At 47.6% G+C, this 18,505-nt stretch overlaps 1 protein-coding gene across 1 annotated transcript; it reads right to left on the bottom strand.

Annotated features, from left to right (window-relative positions):
• Positions 1-3,674: 3,674 nt before the first annotated feature.
• tbx4 (T-box transcription factor 4) lies at positions 3,675-18,157 on the bottom strand. Its single transcript, XM_036537437.1, has 8 exons — positions 18,014-18,157; positions 17,354-17,448; positions 12,131-12,250; positions 8,996-9,143; positions 5,968-6,120; positions 5,392-5,480; positions 4,627-4,856; positions 3,675-4,330 (listed from the first exon to the last, which is right to left on the bottom strand). The coding sequence occupies exons 1-8, from the start codon at positions 18,155-18,157 to the stop codon at positions 3,675-3,677; spliced, it is 1,635 nt and encodes a 544-aa protein (XP_036393330.1).
• Positions 18,158-18,505: the final 348 nt, after the last annotated feature.

Below are 18,505 nucleotides of genomic sequence, written 5' to 3'. Positions count from 1 at the left end.
CCTGTACCTCTGGACACAAAACATTACTACCCTCCCTCAGTACAAATCTGCAAGTTGAAAAAAGGAGCAAGGGACTGATAGGTCATCCAAAAAGAGGGGGTTGAATCTCTGTTCGGTCTTTGGCCGTATATTTATTAAACTCTGGAGCTGACCATCCTGAAGGAGCAGAAGAAATCTCATCTGTATGTAGGATTTATTTGAGGAGTGGTGCGGAGCTGCGGTCAGTGGGAGGTTCTAAAACTGTTGTGAGAAGCAGGTACACCTTTCCAGGATGTCAGGGCTACACAAGGCCAACACAGCACGCACACTTTCACGCACACATTGTTAAAGCACACACACTCAGAGGGATGCACACACTGTCAGAGGGGACACTCATTGTCACAGCAGGCATGCATTTTCAGGGGGGACACACTTTGTGAGGACACATACATTACATTACGTCATTTAGCAGATGCTCTTACCCAGAGCGACTTACATAGTTACATACTTTTTTTTTTTTACGTTATCCATTTATACAGCTGGATATTTACTGAGGCAATTGTGGGTTAAGTACCTTGCAGGGTACAACAGCAGTAACCCAGCGGGGAATGGAACCGGCATGACCTTTCGGTCGTGAGTCCTGCTCCTTAACCACTATGCTACACCTCTCACAGGGGTCAAACACACTTTGTGGGGATACACAGTCAGCCGGCTGTGCCTGCATTCTCTTGTTGTGTAGATAACAAAAGCAGTATGGAGCAGTGAACAGCAGTAGCACAAACACAGTAGCGTTCAGTAAAGTAATGTCAACCTCTTCAGCCTCTTCATAGTGACTTCTGGCACTGCTGTGAGCAAGAGAAAGCCTTCCACAACATAGATGTCCACACACAGAGAGTCACACTTGGGCACACAATCTTTTGAGGAGGTGCCATGGTTCCCCTGAGAATGGAGCAAGGGACAACACCATCACAATATTTCAACACCACCTTCACTTCCAACACCATGCTAGGCTCTGCAGGGCCGGACACGAAATGGTGCTGGTGTTTGTGACTTCAACATCATTCTGACCCGGGGTGGGGTGGGGTGGGGTTGACTCCCTCTCCAGCTCATTGAATCCCCTCCCATCTCCAGTACTGCCTTCACGCCTGCTTTGGTTCCCCTTCGAGGTATATCGTGAGCCCTCCCTTACCCCACCACATCAGGTGCAACAACTGAGCTTTAGGCTAGTGACAGGAACCTGAGGGTTTGTGAACTTCAAAATGGGTGGGAGTGCTTTGTGACAGACATCAGAGCCATCTGAAAAAGTAGCAACATCACCAGACTGCATCCCCATACTGTATCCTAACATCCTTTAGCATGTCTGTGCAGGGACAGCCCTCCCATGTAAATAAAGCATTTGTTACATGAGTGCTACATGTGTAGAATTTGAAAACAGGATGCATTGTATTCCTTGGGAAAAAATTCAGAAATTCATTTCTGAAAATTTATAGTCAGAGTGAGACAGCTGGCAGACATATGACAACGTGCCATAAATATTAAGCTTCAGAGGCATAAAAATACAGCTAGAGGCATGAAAATACAGTTTATTCATCAGGTGTGCAAAAAAGTGTATAACATGTAAGGGAAATGGATTATACACCTAGTATGAAAACAAATAAAAAATACAATATGGCATGAGAAGAGCTGGCTGAATGCAGTGTTTCCCTCCTGCACCTCTGGACATCCTCACAAGGACATCCCTCAGACCTGCAACTTCCTGCCTGCTCAGCCTGTTTTCCACATCGTCCAACGAGGCCTTCAGGATTGGGGTCGAAATGCTCTCTGTCCTCTTGGTGCTTTTTAAACTTCCATATGGTCCCAAGATAAGTTACGTGTCCATGACACAATCCATGGGTGGTCCTAAATGGGACCTACATGAGGCCTTCATTAGAACTATGAATCATGTCCATTATGATGACATAAGCATTCATAAACATTAAATAATGCATTATGGTGACACACCAAATCAATGTCCTGGTCATGTCATTGGTGATGTGTACAGTGCACTCTGTGACCGTCGACTTGGCCTCTCGTATTTATGAATGCTTATGAGGGCTTAGATGGCATTATGAAGTCCTCATGCAGGACCCTTCATCAAAAATTCCGGAAGATCCTGATGTCCCACTGAAAACCCTGCAAACCAACTCGCCCCCTCAATGCAAAGACGAAGGGTTGGCTAACCTTAATTTTCCACCCCTGCACCTCTGGACACAAAATATCACTACACTATCTCAGTACAAGTCCACAAGTCCCCCCTGCTCTCACTGGAATGAGCCAGTTAGCACCAGAGAACAGGCTCCCAACAGCACTGACAATTCTTTCTCCTAATTCATTTTCATGCCATTTCACATTTTGTTGTCAGATTTATTTGTGGTCAGCTTTTAAATATCAATCACTTTTTGTTTGTTTGAACTTATGTTTGGTTCCACTGCTGAATTTGTGCATAAATATGCCCTGTGACCCCTCCCTCATACTTGTAAACCAGGGCAGGTCTTGTATATACATATCCCATAGTCATCACACCAGCAATTATGGCTAAAAATTCTGATATTGATACTTTGTCTCTGTCATATGCAATAATGTGTATTTTAATTTCATATAGTTTCTTAATATTTTAATCCTTGTGCACTGACCCAGCAGGAAATTGTATGACTACACAGCTGTATGCTGGGAAAACTCAGTCACAGGTACTGCATTCTGCTCATTTTTGCTCCTGAAAGACAATTACCAAGTATTACAGCTCTGTTTAAACCACTAGCACCCACAGAAGTGGGTAGAGGCTTAATTGGTTAAGCCCAGACAATGATTGGTTGAAACAGTTGGTTAAATGCCTCGCTGGAACAAGAGCCCTGGAGATACTGTGGCCCTCCAGGACTAGGGTAGTGTAGCCCTGCAGACACTGTGGTCCTCCAGGGCCAGGGTAGAGTAGTCCTGCAGACACTGCAGCCCTCCAGGACCAAGGAAGAGCAGCCCTGCAGAGACAACAGCCCTCCAGTTCCCTTTTCTAGGTAATATCTTTACGAGGGCACTCTTCCTTGTAAACAGCTGTGTCCAGAAGCCCATAGTCTTTAAGTCTTTAATGGCTGGTGGAAGCTCTCCCAAACAGTGCTGAGAGAACATACATCGTATAAAAGATATCAGGTAAAATGGCACACAAACTGATTTATGTACATTTTGTGGGGGATTTAAATGAGAGGGAACGTTGCATTCCCAGAAGGTGATTTATGCCCCTGCGGTTGCTAGGACTTTGATTTTCCTCAGCAATCATGGCACTGTATTCCATGCTTCCCAGACTCTTCCCCCATAGAGCTGTGTCCAGCTCTCCCATTTAAGATTCGTACAGCCAGACATGGTAATGCCGTATGGTCTCGTTTCTGCTAACTCAGTTCTGTTTGTGGCATCCAGCACATTGCCGAGCGTATCCGCTGGTAAGAACACCACTACAAACATGCGCAATCAAATTATGGGTTTGACGTTAAACACTTGGGGGGCTGGGGGGACACAAAGTCACAAAGTCTGATCTCTCTGCTTGCATCAATCAATATGTTTTCAGTGTGCAAATCAGCAAAATCATAATGTGGTAAAAGTTGTCTTCTTCAGATGGCCAGAGGACAGTTTGGAGACAGCACCATCTGTCTTTGTGGGGGTGCCGCTCACTAGCTGTCAGCCCAGTGTACCCCTGCACTGCTGAGCCCCAGGTACTGGTAGGTAGGGTCCCGCGCCGGCAGGGGGTTCTGGGAAGGGAAAGCCGAAAAATCTGCAGGCTTCCTGTGGTAGAGGGAGGGTTGGGCTGCCCTGTCCCGTGAGCCACCGCTGGGCGGGGAGGAGGGGGAGGAGGAAGAGGACGAGGAGGAAGGCCCGAGCGGCAGGCCCCTCTGGGGTGCCATGGGGCTGTAGGCAGCCAGGTCAGCGGGTGGCGGCTGTGGGTGCTGTATCAAGGCCGAGTGGTGCGGCGCCATGGAGGATGCCGCCCCGGTGAGGTGTGCAGCAAAGGGCTGGTACGGGACAGCCTCCACTGTCTGCACCCCATACCGGGGGTATGGTTGCACGCTCGCCCACATGCTGCAGCCGAGGGAGGGGGGTGGCAGATCGTCGGAGCTGCCCGCTGCACCCGTGACCCCTCCGTCCCCGTCAGAGGCACCCCCATACATGCAGGCCTCCCGGGATCCCAGCTTCTCCCCACAGTAGGGGTGGGACAGCAGAGGTGGCTCGTAAGATGGGGGGGAGCGGAAGTAGTGGTCCTCCAAAACAGCAGGGGGAGCTGTGTCCAAGTACGGGCGTTTGCAACCCAACTCCACGTGTCTGGAATTATCTGCAGCAATTACAGAAGGAAATCGCCATGTACCACCATCCTTGTAGAGACCATGGAACCTGTACAATTCTAGAATGCTGTGACCATCTCACAGTGCCATTACACTGGTAAACGTTAACACAGTAGGCATTAATTGTGTTTGTTATAAGTTTTCTGTGTCTTGTTATGATTAATTTTTGGATAGTGTTTTCATACAGTTTCACCTGGTTGAATTTAACTATTTAAATACATATTTCTTTAAAATTCTGCAGTAAAATTGTGAGAGGAGGGTGGGATTTGTGGTGTCTGGACTGTACCTCTGTGTTTGAAACAGTGGTAGAGGAGGCTGGGGTCCCGGCTGGGGGGGAAAGTGTTAGCGAGGTGCTCCGGGGGGTTGGTAGGAGGGACCCCGCTCTCATACTGGTAGTGAGGATGGACCTGGGGGTGCCCTGACAGCACCCCTGCCCCCAGCTTCCCTGTCAGGTGTGCATGTGAGGGCATCAGTCTTTGCCGGACCATGTTTTTGGAGATGACTGGATAGTCCTTCCTACAAGGCCCAGGGGAGAGGGAGGGGTCAGGGTTTAAAACAGCTCCGGTGAAGCATAGGGTCGGACAGCGAGTCTGGCGATAACTGTGCTTGCAAACAGATAACTTATGCAATCTGACAGCAGGTGCTTAACCCGCCCAATCAGCATGTGGTAGTCCTTTTTCATTACATAAGGGATGTATGGGCAACAAGCAGTGCCCCCCCCCGCCCCCTCCATGGTCCAAGCGCCCTTATCTCAGTTAGGTACTTGGTTGTCTCCAGGTATATGGCTGGCTGAATGAGGCAGGACAGAACACGTATTGTGATGGTTGTGCTTTGAAGTGAGATAATGTATGTATTCAGCCAAGCAGCACGTGTTTACATTACAGAACAGACAAGTGGCGAGTGGGCTGCTCTCCTTTCTCTGGGGTCCACGCATTGCAGGTAAGGGCTGGTGGATTGAGACATTCCTAAGACACTGGTTGGTAAAGGCTAGGTTCTGCCTGGCTGGTCATGCCCTTACGTTTCTCCCTCCGGAGAGGGCGCTCATACGTACCCCTGCAGACGGGACGCTCGCAGATCTCCCTCGTCGCTGCCACGGAAGCCTTTGGCAAACGGGTTGTTCTCAATCTTCAGCTGCGTGATCTGGCGATGGAAGCGACCCAGGTGTTTAGCCTCATGGCATGCAGAGTCTGGGCTCAAGCACAAGCTCACACGAGTCAAGCAAATATAAGCAGAAAAGCAAAAAGGCACAGAAACCCAAGACTGAGCAACAGGTAGTGCAGGCTTGTATCTGCAGCAAAGTCTGCCATTTGTTTGGACAGAATATCTTCCACAGGTATTGCAACACTTACATGTTGATCTTTTTCCATTTAATGCTCATTGAAAATAGCCAGTTGCTTCCTTTTCTGGTCATGCACATACAGTATGAGATTTATTGCATAATACTTTTGTCATTGAGCAGACATTTTTTATCCAGAGCAACTTACATATTATCTATTTATACATCTGGAAATTTACCCAGGCAATTTTTGGGTTCCTTGCCAAAGGATGCCTCAGCGGGGACTTACAAGCCCTGCTACCACTATGACACACTGCCACCCCAGGCAGACCTCTCCGGTACGGCACCCACCTTGTGGTTCTGGTAGGATGTGACAGAGATGAAGGCAGTCTCATGGAAGACATGGGTGCAGTAGGCAGTGTTCTTGGAGCCAAAGGCATTGTTCTCGTCAGCTTTGACGATGTGCAGGCGGGGCTGATACTTATGCATGGAGTTGAGGATGATCTGCAGGGGTGGGGGGGGTGGGGTTACAGGACACTTCAGATAGGAAGGCAAGCCCCTACAAAACACATTCAAACTGAACTGTGATGAAAAACCCATATAAAATATGTATTGACAATGTATTTTATAAAATATTATATATTTAAGAGATGTAAATTATGTAAATTACTGCCAGTTTTGGTTTATTATTATTATTATTATTATTATTATTATTATTATTATTATTATTTCCAATATATTCTTGGGTTGAACAATATATTTCTCAGCATATTACAATATGTATTTCCATATGGCTGCTCAAATGTTGCCTACAGTCTGCTCTATGTTTAGTGTTGAAGTCATATTGTGCGTTGTGTGTTCAGTAGTATTCTGTGTTTGGGTAGCAATCCTTCAGCATACAAAAAGGCACATACAAGGCTCAAGATATGCACATGTGCAAATCATGAGTCTGTAATGTCTGAGTTCAGGTGTATGTGTGACGGTAATGGTTTCTGTGGTAGTCTGATGAGGGGCTAGTCAGTCAGCAATTTGTTTGTGGTTTCTGCAACGTAAAAATGGTAATTTTGTGGTGGCTGTCGAATTTAGTCTGAATGTTTCTGTTTTCAGTAGTCTGTTTTAAAGGAGTGAACTGTTAACTTTAGTCTGTATGTTTCTATATTGAGTAGTCTGTGTTGAGGGAGTGATCTCTGTTTAAGTCATTCTGTGTTGATATGGGAACATGTTTAGTGTTCAGCAACTCCACACTTCCTGTGTTGAGGAAGTTGTCTCTGCTCAATGTGTGTGCAGGGGAGGTTCTCTCAGCAGAATGAAGCTGCCTCCTTCAGCTCTCAGAGGGGTCACTACCAGCAGTGAGCAGAGGGCGGAGGGCAGCATGGGGGGTGCTCCTTCTCGGCAGGGGGCGACAGGAGCGAGCTAACCTGTGGCTGGCTGGAGACGCATGTAACCTCTGTCTGGTTTGCTGGCTGGAGCCATGAGATAATACCTTGTGATGTCTGCTGCAGTGGTGGGGCAGAGGCTATGCTGTGCGCTGTCTGACTGCATTGATCAAACCACCTCCCTCCCTCCCTCCTTCTTTCAGATCAATGCGGGTTCAAATTGGGGGTCCCTCTCTTTGCCATCTGCATCCTTCTTGGGCTGCACTCTTTTTTTGAGGGGGTGGGCGGCATTAGACACCTCATTACAGATAAACAGCACATGGTAGAACACACACCCTGCCTCAGGGACTCTCCCTGTGTCCAGAGCTGTCCTCTAGCTGTGTTGCTGTCAGGATAGGAAAAGAGGGGAAGGGGTCACAGCCAGGCAGGTATGTGGGCTTGGAGCACTGTTCAGGTAACATACCCCTGGAGCCACACAGAGGTCCAAGTTGTGTGTGTGTGTGTGTGTGTATACGGTGTATGTCTCTCTCTCTCTCTCTCTCTCTCTCTCTCTCTCTATCTCTCTCTTCCCCTCTCTCTCTTTGCAGAGCACCCTGCTGGCCTGGGCGTCAGTGTGACTCGCCGGCCTCCCTCTCGCCCTCATTACTCGCCCTTATCACAGCCCGGGTGCTCCAGCACTCCTGACAGCTGGCCTCACCGCCGCTCTGAGAGGTTATGTACCTAATGAGCTGCCCTCTGACGCGATGGCTCATGACAAGTTATCCCAGCAGCCCTTGGGGCTCTGCTGCTGCCACGGTTACACTCCTCACCTCCGCCAGCCAGCACTGATCTGCACGCATTCTCACACACTCACAAAGACACACACACACATCCTTCGACTCCACTACCCAGCTCAGGGCACACACTCCCAAACATGTATGCTGTCATGCTCACACACACACAAACATACGCTTCACCTCTCTTACCAAACACAGACACATACACACAAACATAGATACTAGGTTGGAGCTTGGCTCTCCCCCAGTATTGTTGTTATTGGTTGAATATGTTTGGTCAGTGTGCACAGGTCCAGGCTGGGCCTGGATGGAATGTGCAGTTTCCAGCCACTGCTGTGTCATTCGTGGCCTGCTTGCTGCCCTAAGCTTCTCCTAAAGCCACCGTAATGAGGGCCTGCTTCTTTCCCTTTTTTCACCATAATTGCACTTAAAGATGGGTTTGAGGTTTCTGCTGAACACTGCTGAGCGCCGGAGTGTTTCTCTGCTTGTAGCCAATGTGACCAGGCTGGGCTGGGTGTTTGGCTGGCTGGTGGCAGCTGTGTTTTTTAAGGGTCACCAAGGGGTTGCTCCATCAGGGTGTCAGGCATGCTGTGTTCTGTGTGTCTCAATGCTAACCTCTTTACTGTTGCTACTGGGTGGGTCAGTCAGTCAGGCTGTGTGTTTGTTTGTGTGTGTTTGTGTATGTATGTGTGTGTGTGTGTGTGTGTGTGTGTGTGTGTGTGTGTGTGTGTGTGTGAGAGCATGACAGCGTACATGTTTGGGAGTGTGTGCACTGAGCTGGGTAGTGGAGTTGAAGAACGTGTGTGTGTGAGTGTATTAGTGTTATTAATGTGAATAGGAGTATGTGTGTCTATATCAGTGTGTGAGTGTGATGAGAAATGTGTGTGTGTGTTTGAGGTGTATATGTATGTATGTATGCTAGAAGTATGTGTGGGCTGTGTGTATGTCTGAGGTGTATGAGTATGAGTGTGTGAGTGTAAATATGAGTGTATGTGTGTGTATGTGTGAGGAAGGCTAGTGTTGTTACATAGATACTTGTGAAGCATCTGAAGTTTTGTGGCAGTCTGCTGTACTGAGTGCTTTTTGCTTTTTAAAGCAGGTCATATAAGTATGTACATTGTGACCTTGTGAATGTCTGCATATGCTAGGTAGTGGATGTGCCTGGCTCTGATGGAGTGGACACTGTGACTGTGCCTGATTGTGAATGTCCTCTAGGGGTGCACTCACGTGTCCAAAAGGGTCCAGGTGGTTGTTGGTGAGTTTCAGCTTCTGAAAGGAGACCAGCTGCCGCATCCAGTGGGCACCAGTAGCAGGCGAGTCCGGGTGGACATACAGCCGGCCAGGCATGGCAGGCTCCGCTTTCCCTGCCACCATCCTGAGGAGAGGGCAGACATGAGCACAGCGCCCGCTGGCTGCCACAGCAAGAGCGGGCCACGTGGAGGTCCTGTCAGTAGGGTTGGGTACCGATTGGCACCGGTTCCTATATGACCTGACCGAATTGCAACGCAGATTTCGGTCCCTCATTTCAGTGCCACTTAACCCTTTCGTGTGTACAGTCACACCAGTGTGATTAGCCGTTTAGCATGTATGCTAAAACCGGTGCAATTAGAACACTAGATTGGAGAAATTCTAGCTAATTTTAGCTTTGAGGAAACAGCTATTTAAATCTAAAAAATATAGCAAATGCTAACTGAAAACTGTGAGAAGCTTAATAACGCTAATGAAAACACAACGAACCATGTAACGTGACACATGCGCTACATAGCATAAAAAATAAGTTACGTGAGAAAGGGTTGTTAAGGCGCTAGGTTTCTTCCCGTATTTTCCCTTTAGTCATATCTGATTCGGGAGCACACCTCCAGTTTTCTGAGACCATGTGAAATGCTTCTGGGGGAAAAAACGCCACTCGTATCTATTCCATGTTGATATCACAGCAACAGCACTATGCTGCTTCCATGTGGTAGATAGAAACACATGGCTACAAAAGGTAAAGAGTGAAAACATATGCTAACAATGCAAACGTTTGTTAAGTGTTTTGTATTTATTTGTATTTATATATTTAAGTATACGTTAAACTGTTAACAGTTAATATATTGTTCAATTTCAAGTTCCACCCAACCCTACCTGGCAGCACTCACACATGCTAACGATAACGACAAAAGCGGAGCCGGCTCTCTGTGTGACCCACGGGAATAGGAGAGGGGCAGGGGCAGGGTCTGCTGTAACAATTGACTGTCACATCACCCTTAATTGTGTGCTTTTGGAGTGTTGCTGAAGGCCTCCAGAATTGGAACGCTGACAAACACTGAAAACTCCACACCGTCCGGCCGATGTGGGAACACAGAATTGAGGGACCTTCATGTAGGACACAGGCCAAGCTGAGATATTTCATGGCGCGGCACTGCTTTTTACCTCCATGTGCCCCGAGTATGCTTAGATGCTCTCCCACCCTGTGCCAGCATGGCCCCAGGATGTGGCGCCTGTCCCTGGAGGCCACACCCAGGACGGGGGGGTCATGGGAAGGGCAGGCAAGGTTGCACAGCAATTTTCAGTGCATTTGTTTTGACAGACTGCCTGCCAGCAACCTGCAGTAATTAGCTGTGAACTAACGGCCCTTAGCAGGGCCTGCTAGCCGCTAGCTCATTTGTGCTATGAAGAAGTAAATCGAGTGGCCCAGGACACGCTCTCTGTCAGAACGCGTCTGTATTTAAGAGCTCAGCGTGCTCCACTGAATCTTCAATTCATTTATAGTTTTAATTCCTGGTGCCTGTAATGGGCACTGATTTGCTTGGCTGGGCAGCTGCCCACCTTACCATAATGCTCTCCCTTTTGTGTGTTTGTTCCATGCAGTGTTTTGTCAAAGAAAGGGGCAATGCAGATGAAAATGACAGAGACCAGTCATGTCCCGCTTTAATGAACCACACAGGGCTAAATTTAGCCATTGTCTGGAGGGTACTAGGGAGCTTTCTGCTCTCCACTGATTGGCTGCAACTCACAAGGGGTTGGAGCTGTGCACCATCCTCTTAGTCACCATGGAAATGCCCTAGACTATGGGAACACTGAAGAGGGCTTGGAATTTTACGCATTTCTGCGTCTGCTTGCCCTGTACTTCACAGCCAGCACCCCACGTTATGAAATCGGGTACCTATGAAATGTGAATACACCCACATCATGAGTTGTGAGGCACCCATTTTTTTGGAGGGGGGGACAAGAACTAATGGACAAACTAAGTCCATATACTTCCCAACACTCACACATGTTCCAGTTTTAAAGGACATGATGCAGGATTACTTCAGGCCTCACCCAAAGCCCACCCCACCTCAAACTTCACTGGTCACCTTGCCCACCTCTCACTTTGTGTCTCGCATGAAGCAGCTGCTCACAGGGAGCCTGATAAATTCACTGCAGAGGCACTCTCTGATGATATTGCATTAAAAAACAATAACATAAAAGCCATCACATGAATACATGTGAGAGAGCCCAAATACATCAAATATCTATGCGTGTGGCTTCAGTGATTACATTTTCCTTATGGGTTCCTGTACTGCCTTAATTCCTTGGTGTTTGGGTCTTTTAATGTTTGTGCATGCAACAAAAGCTTTTTAAAAATGTATAAACAGTCTCACATACAGGAGGGTGAGGCTGCTCATTGTTTTGCAACATGACTTTTACAGAACCCGGAGGCATCTCAGCAAAAGCCTAGCAGTGATAAACCTTATCAGCAAAGAACTAAAAGAACTCTAATGCCCGGCCTGATGTTTGTGTTAAAGATGTGTTGATGTATGCGCACTATGCAGACACTGCTTTATGATTATGTCTTCCTGGTTTGAGCTATGTGAGAAATTTACTGTACAAAGGACACACGATCAGTGAAATGAAAATGAAAAGAGTAATCCTGGCAGTCACTATGTCTACAGCTCCCACCCACAGCTGCTGTCCTGTGCTGAACATCTGTTCTGTCTGCTGCAGTGTAGGGAAGTCAATGCAGCAGGCATGCAAAGCAACCCAGTGCTGGGAGGGAATTGGCTGCTCACAATGAAGCTCAGCAGCAGCACAGCGGAGAAATCAAAGCTGGATTGGAGCTGCTGAGGCTAAATTGGCAATAACCAAATGAGTGCCAGTTTTGGCCTTTCTGGGTAAGGACAAGAGGGCAGTCAGCACAACACCTTCTTTTCAACCATGGACTGGTGGAATCATGGGAATCGGAATTTGCGGATGGGTATTATTATGATTATTATTTTTTACCATTATTGTTAATGATGGATTCATGCAGAGCTGAAAGAATGAGGGCAGGAGAGATATAGATGCTATCCCACAATGCACAGTGGGCTGTGGTGCAGAGGGAGGTAGCTTCTGACTCACCACTTGTTGTCGCAGAACTTGTAGCGGTGTTCATCAGCTGGGACAATGTCTACCAGGAGGATGTACTTAGTTTTGGGGTTCATTCCCATCACCTTCACCTTGTAGCTGGGGAACATCCTCCTGTGAAAAGTGGGAGACAGGGGTTTATGGAATGCCAGTGGATGGGGGTCATATATCTCTCTCCAATGACATGATGGAACCCCAAAACCACCCACCCTGGGGAAGAAAGTGGAGAGGGACACATTCTTCATTATAACCAGCTTTTCAGTTCCTGAATCCCTTTTGCCCTTGATAAATCCTTATCTAGGATATTCAGATGGTGTTTCTGTTGCTATGTTAGCTATGGATGTTCTGTTTCAGACCACACCCCCTAAAAGAATGTTCATAAAGAGACAACAAAACAGCACAAACAGCTTCAACAATGGGAGAGACAGAGTTTTGAATGTGAAGCACAGGGAGATGAATATCTGGTCCACATATAGAACATCATGGGTGACACTTCTATGTAAACAGAGAATCTGCTGTTTTTTTACACTGAGAAACTGTAGCCATACTTTTACATTATGTTGTTGTCATTTAACAGATATTCATATCCAGAGTGACTTATATAGATTACAGTTTTATCCATCTATACAGCTAAATATTTACTGAGGCAATTTTGGGTTAAGTACCTTTCTCAAGGGTACAGCAGCAGTGCCCCAGTGGGGAATTAAACCAGGCACCTTTCGGCTATAAGCCCTGCTCCTTATCATTCTGCCACACTGCTGCCCGTTATATTCACTGCTTTTCTACATTATATACTACTGTATACTTAGCACTGAGCCTCAAGACCAGGAAATCTTTGTCAGGAACAGCCTAAGGAAAATTGGATGAGGCCAAGGTGTCTCTTTGGCGCTTAAGCGTAGAGGGTAGGCTCGGATAAGGCCTTCTTACCGGCTTTCCATGGGGTTTTAGCAGCTTTTAAGCACGCTGCCATCGCAGGAGGTGTTTGTGATTAGGCAGATGTAGGGCCGATTACTGCAGCCGTATCGGACGAAAACCTGTTTCTGAGTCGGATTAACGCATCTCCAAGAGTCAGGGAGGTAATTGGATGGAAAGAGGGGAGGCTGAGGTCTCTCAAGGTGAGACAGTGTATTGCGTGCTCTGTCTTGCACCATCCCTCTAAAGCCCCATGGAGAACACTGTGGGCTTTCAGTGGAGTGCATATCTCCTGTTATGACCCTTGTTATTTTGGCCATGCTTACCCCCAACGCTCACACTACCGCACTTCTGTAAATAGATCATTTGCGCATAACTGTATTCTTTGTGGCACGGGTCATCCTTGGGAGTGGGGAAAGTGGGAATCCCTTTCTGTTATGCCCAGTTTCCCCTAGGCTGGGGCGTAACGCACCACATATGAGAAACCAAGAAATAGTTAACGGCAGAACCTTAATTGATCAAACCCGGACTCTTTGGGCATTGATCATCCAGAGCTCTTGACCGGCCAGGCAGGCCTTTTATTTTCAGACCCTGATTTTTCAAACCCAAAACGTGTCTGTTACTGATCTCACCCCGTACATATGGGTACCAGTGGGAAGCAGTCTGACAGACAGAGCATGTTAATATAGCTGACACACACGGCCATAAAACACATCAGCACAGCTGCCTTTCGTTGCCTCTCCAGTAAAGGGTAGAAAGAAAATGTTTTTCCTTCTTCATCCACTCTACGTCAAAAAGCCCTTGTAAATCCTGAGTGCTTTTTAATGGATGCTCAGATTGAGCTGTGGTTTCCACGTCGTTTCCATGACGTGTCACCAAGCCCCAGAAGTGTGTAGTCACAGGACCCATCTTTGCCTGGTACGGGTTCGAGGGACAGTCTGCCACTGGCTCCGCTGTGCAGTGCTTAAGGGGGAGATGACTGTAATGATAAAGAGAGGACGAGGACAGCACTCTGTCACCTCTCTTCCAAGCAGTTCCTGGAAGGACCACAGCTTTGATAGGCAGTTGTTAGTAGTCCATGGATTCGGACACAGCAGGGGAGTCTTAATCTCTGAAGTGTCTGTTCAAGGCGTGGAATCCAATCAGGGCCTCACGCTTGGTCGTCTTTAGTGGAAAAGCTCTGTGAATTGTAGAAAGCAAAATCTAGGCCCAAATGGCTGTCAGGGTCATCCTCAATGACCACTGCATTTAGACATGCCCAGACTGTATATCTCAGGGACAGTGGCGGCAGGTGAGCTGGAAACAAGGGAAGCCCGAACACTACCTTTAAGTCTATCATTACTTTCAACCTGTTCCCCTTTATCCTCCTTGATTAACAATGAAACAAATAATTCACAGAATAATCGACACCGATCGCGTAATTAGAATAAATGATTATGCATGCGAAACACCACCGATTGTCTGTAGTTTGCATGCTTGCGAAAGCTACAACGTGAGACCCCCCTGCATATCTGAGGGGGTGGGGTCTAGTCTGCGTATCTCAGGGGGAGGAGCCCAGACTGCATATCTCAGGGGGAGACGCCCAGAGTGCATATCTCAGGGGGTGAAGCCCAGGCCGCGTATCTGAGGGGGAGGAGCCCAGACCGCTGTCTCGGGGGGAGGAGCCCAGACTGTGTATCTCAGGGGGTGGAGCTCAGTCTGCATATCTCAGGGGGTGGAGCCCAGACTGCGTATCTCAGGGGGTGGAGCCCAGACTGCATATCTCAAGGGGAGGAGCCCAGACTGCGTATCTCAGCATATCTCAGGGGGAGGAGCCCAGACTGCGTATCTCAGGGGAGTCCATGCAAGGGCCTCACCCCAATGGGCATCAGTAATCAATCATAGCAGCAGTACCCAGTGAGAGTCCTCCTACCCTAAAACCACACCTCTTATAACTTCTTCTTACCATTTCTTCAGGTTTAATATTCCAATGCAACTCAGTACAGCCCATAAACATAAATCCAGTGACACAGCACAAACTCTGAGCTGACTCCCGATAAAAGCAAGATCCGGCTGTCAGACAGCAAAGAGTCCATAGACTGTAGCCTTTGATCCTCCCTACTGTCCCACTTTATCTAAAGCTGAGAGCAGAGATTCCTGCCCTGGCTGACGGCGTCAGGGTACGTCGGCGAGATGAGGCGGGCGGCACAGGGAAGAGATCTGTTTGTCTGATGGATTGTGTTCCAGGGCTACAGTCTCTGGGAACTCCTGTGGATCAAACAGCATGTCCACTAAGACCTTGTCCCCAGGCTGCTGTCCCCAGCTCTACGCTCTGTCATGGAGGAGGCCTTGTGGAGTCTGTCACACAGCACCTGCCGCTAAACTGCAGCTTAGACCCCCCACCCCCCACAAAAATCCGGCTCCCCACCCAGTCAGCATGAAGCTGAAAGTACAACTGTAGCTCATAGCTGGAAAATCTCATACTGTAAAACACAGAACAATAATATAATCAAAGAGAGCAAGGGAACAAACTGGGGTTTGGCTAAAATTGATTCTGTTTAACCCACACTAGATCTTATCTTTCAGGACCCAGACTCTGTTGTGTACTTCCTGCCAGCAGAGACAGGGAAAGAGAGGATGACTCAGGGCAGGGACAGTATGTGGTGTGTGTGTGTTTGTGTGTGTGTGCGTGTTTGTGTGTGCGTGTGCATGTGTGTGTGTGTGTGTGTGGGGGGGGGGGGGGTATTGTTGTGTGATGGAATTGTGTATGGTATCATGTGTGTTGAATGTCAGTGTTGTGTGTGGTATTGGTGTCTGTATGTGGTGTTACGGTATAAATGTGAACGATATCTGTATGGTATCTGTATCAGGGTGTGTGTGTGTGTGTTAGATATCAGTGTCAGTGTGTTTAGTATTGTGTGTGGGTGTGTGTGTCTGTGATATGTGTGTGTTAGTGTGTGTGAAATGACAGCATCTGTGTTGTAGTAATGTGAGGCACTGGTGACAGTGCATCTGTGTGGGTGTGGAATCAGTGTCTGTATATGTTTTTATGGTTTTATGGTGTGTGTGTGTGTGTGTGTGTGTGTGTGTGTGTGTGTGTGTGTGTGTGTGTGTGTGTGTGTGTGTGGTACAGTCTGTTGCTCTCACATCTCCCTCTCTCCTCTCTGAATGTCTGTCAGTGGCCTGCTGTGGCCAAGTGGATCAAGTGGAGGAGGATGATGAAGGTGCCCAGCTAGACTGGGGTGAAGAAGGGTGCCTTACTCCTCTTATCTCCCTTACCCCCCACCACACTTCCCCCATGAAAGCCTGAGATCACACTGTGCCAGTATAGCAAAAACTGCAGCAATCCCAACATAGATGCCACTGCTCCTCAGAGTCCAAACACACTTTGAGAACACACCACCCAGCCCACAGAGACTGGAAAGCCAGTGTTTCATGAAACTGTGCTTTCATGAGGCATACTATCAGAGGTAAATATGTAAACTTTCTACCAATCCAGCAACTGAGGGTGGAGCCCTTCTGTGTGACTTACAATAACTTAACAGTTTGACTGGTACACAGCATGTTTCATCTGCTTTAGTATACACTTATAGTATCAGGCTTTTGCTTTTAGTTTTTAGAGGTGTGTCGGTGCTGACAGATTCTCTCATTGTAAATCCTCAACAGTGAACCACAACAGCTGGTCTATCCCCCTGTAATGAAGAAAGGCCATCCTCTCCAGTTGTGGTTTACACTGCTACTCTGTGCTTCTTTCCTAAAGCTTGGGGTCTGTTCCCTACTGCCTCAGCTCTGAGGCCTTCCTGCCTCTCTATTCTGTGGCCTAACTCTGGTCTTCCTGAGGTCTGTCTTCCTCTGTGTTCTGAGGCCTAATTCAGGCCTTATTGAGGCCGGACCCTGTGTTCAGAGGCTGCTGAACTCATCATTTCTTAAATGGAGGCTCACCGCTCGATATTTCAGCCTCACAGGAAAAACAGCGGTGACCTTTCACGTTTTCAGCAGGGCCTTGAGGCGTGGGGCGCCTGACTGGCAGAAAGCACTGACTCATTCCTCTGGTTAATGTCCAGGGTCTTGCGCCTAATCCTCGGACGCATTAAATCTAGCGTGCAGGGCAGCGGTTTGTGTTTTCAATTAAATATCCTGGCTGCAGGAATTCAGTCCCCGCTCTGTCCCGGGCAACATTGCCTCCTCTCTCTCTCCCTCTTCCCAGCAGAGTAAAATAGCTGTGCTACAGCCTGCCATGCAGTTTGACAGTGCTTTACACACTATGAGACACAGTGGTTATGTTCTACATGCTGTGTGACTAAGTGGTGGTTGCGTCCTGCTCACCGGCCTGCCTTGGTGATGATCATCTCTGTTCCTGCCTCATGGAACTTCTTCCACAGCTCACGCTCATGAAGGAATACCTTAATGTTCTCAATGTTCTGCAGAGGGGAGAGGCAGAGGTGAGCATTCCCTCTAAATCACAACATCATTCCAAGTTTCACACTTTACCAACAGAATGTCAGAAGCATGCAGTCAGTGACATGGATTTCCTTATAACTTCCTCTGTTTTGATTACTGATATGGGTACAGGCACATGGTTGAATAAAAAAAAAAATAAAAACTAACATCTTGGCCAAAGAACAATTTCAGTTTATGCTATTGTAACACTGTATAGGTGTTCCTGTTTACATACCTTCACAAGGTATGTAACAGTAACAGTGGCAGTTGGGAGTGAAGTGTCATTGTGTGGAGCTTAGTGCCATTTAAATTGAACCCCTATGTACAGATGGATTGATTAGTTCTATTCATGAACATAACAGCCTGGTCCTTTATGTCCCCAGTAATTAGTCGGGCGTGGATTTGCAAGGAAATTTCCAACCAGAGGACCCGAGGGAAGCTGATGGAAGGTTCTTTTTGGTTTTCTTTTTTTTTTTTTTTTTTTTTGCTTGTTGAGGTTCTAGCCCTCTCTAGTAGTGTAGTTGGTGGGGGTACAGCTCAGCTCACCTGGTCAGGCTCACTCCTGTGGGAGGTGCCATCAGTTGAGTCCAGGCCCAAATGGGAGGGCTCAGGCACGAGTTCAGGAATTCCAGCAGGCGGGGCCACAGTTGTGCCTTCGTCTGTCACAGCCGACGCCTTCTCTTGGAGCATCTCCTTAGAAGGCACATATTCAACTTACAGCACCCGCACATACCTGTAATATCTGTCTACACCTGTAACACCTTACCTGCCCACATCTGTAATTCCTACACGCACCTGTAATGCCTGCCTACATCTGTAATACCTACACACACCTATTATACCTGCATATACCTGTAACACTGTACCTGTCCACACCTGTAATACTTGCTCACACCTGTAATACTTGCACACACTTGTAATATTGTACCTGTCCACATCTATAACACCTGCACACAAATGTAACAGTAACATACACCTGTAATACCTGCCCACTTTCATAACAGCTTCCACACGTCTAATGTTTAACCACATGTTTGA

The sequence above is a fragment of the Megalops cyprinoides genome, chromosome 9 (assembly GCF_013368585.1).
Source record: "Megalops cyprinoides isolate fMegCyp1 chromosome 9, fMegCyp1.pri, whole genome shotgun sequence".
Lineage (NCBI taxonomy): Eukaryota > Metazoa > Chordata > Actinopteri > Elopiformes > Megalopidae > Megalops > Megalops cyprinoides.
This window is presented reverse-complemented; position numbering and strand designations above follow the sequence as displayed.

Coding starts and splice junctions, on each gene's coding strand:
- tbx4 (XM_036537437.1), bottom strand. CDS start 18,157: ATGCTCCAAGAGAAGGCGTCGGCTGTGACAGACGAAGGCACAACTGTG. Junction 12,251..17,353: donor ATCATCACCAAGGCAGGCCG/GTGAGCAGGACG, acceptor CACTTTTCACAG/GAGGATGTTCCCCAGCTACA. Junction 9,144..12,130: donor AAGTTCTGCGACAACAAGTG/GTGAGTCAGAAG, acceptor CCCTCTCCTCAG/GATGGTGGCAGGGAAAGCGG.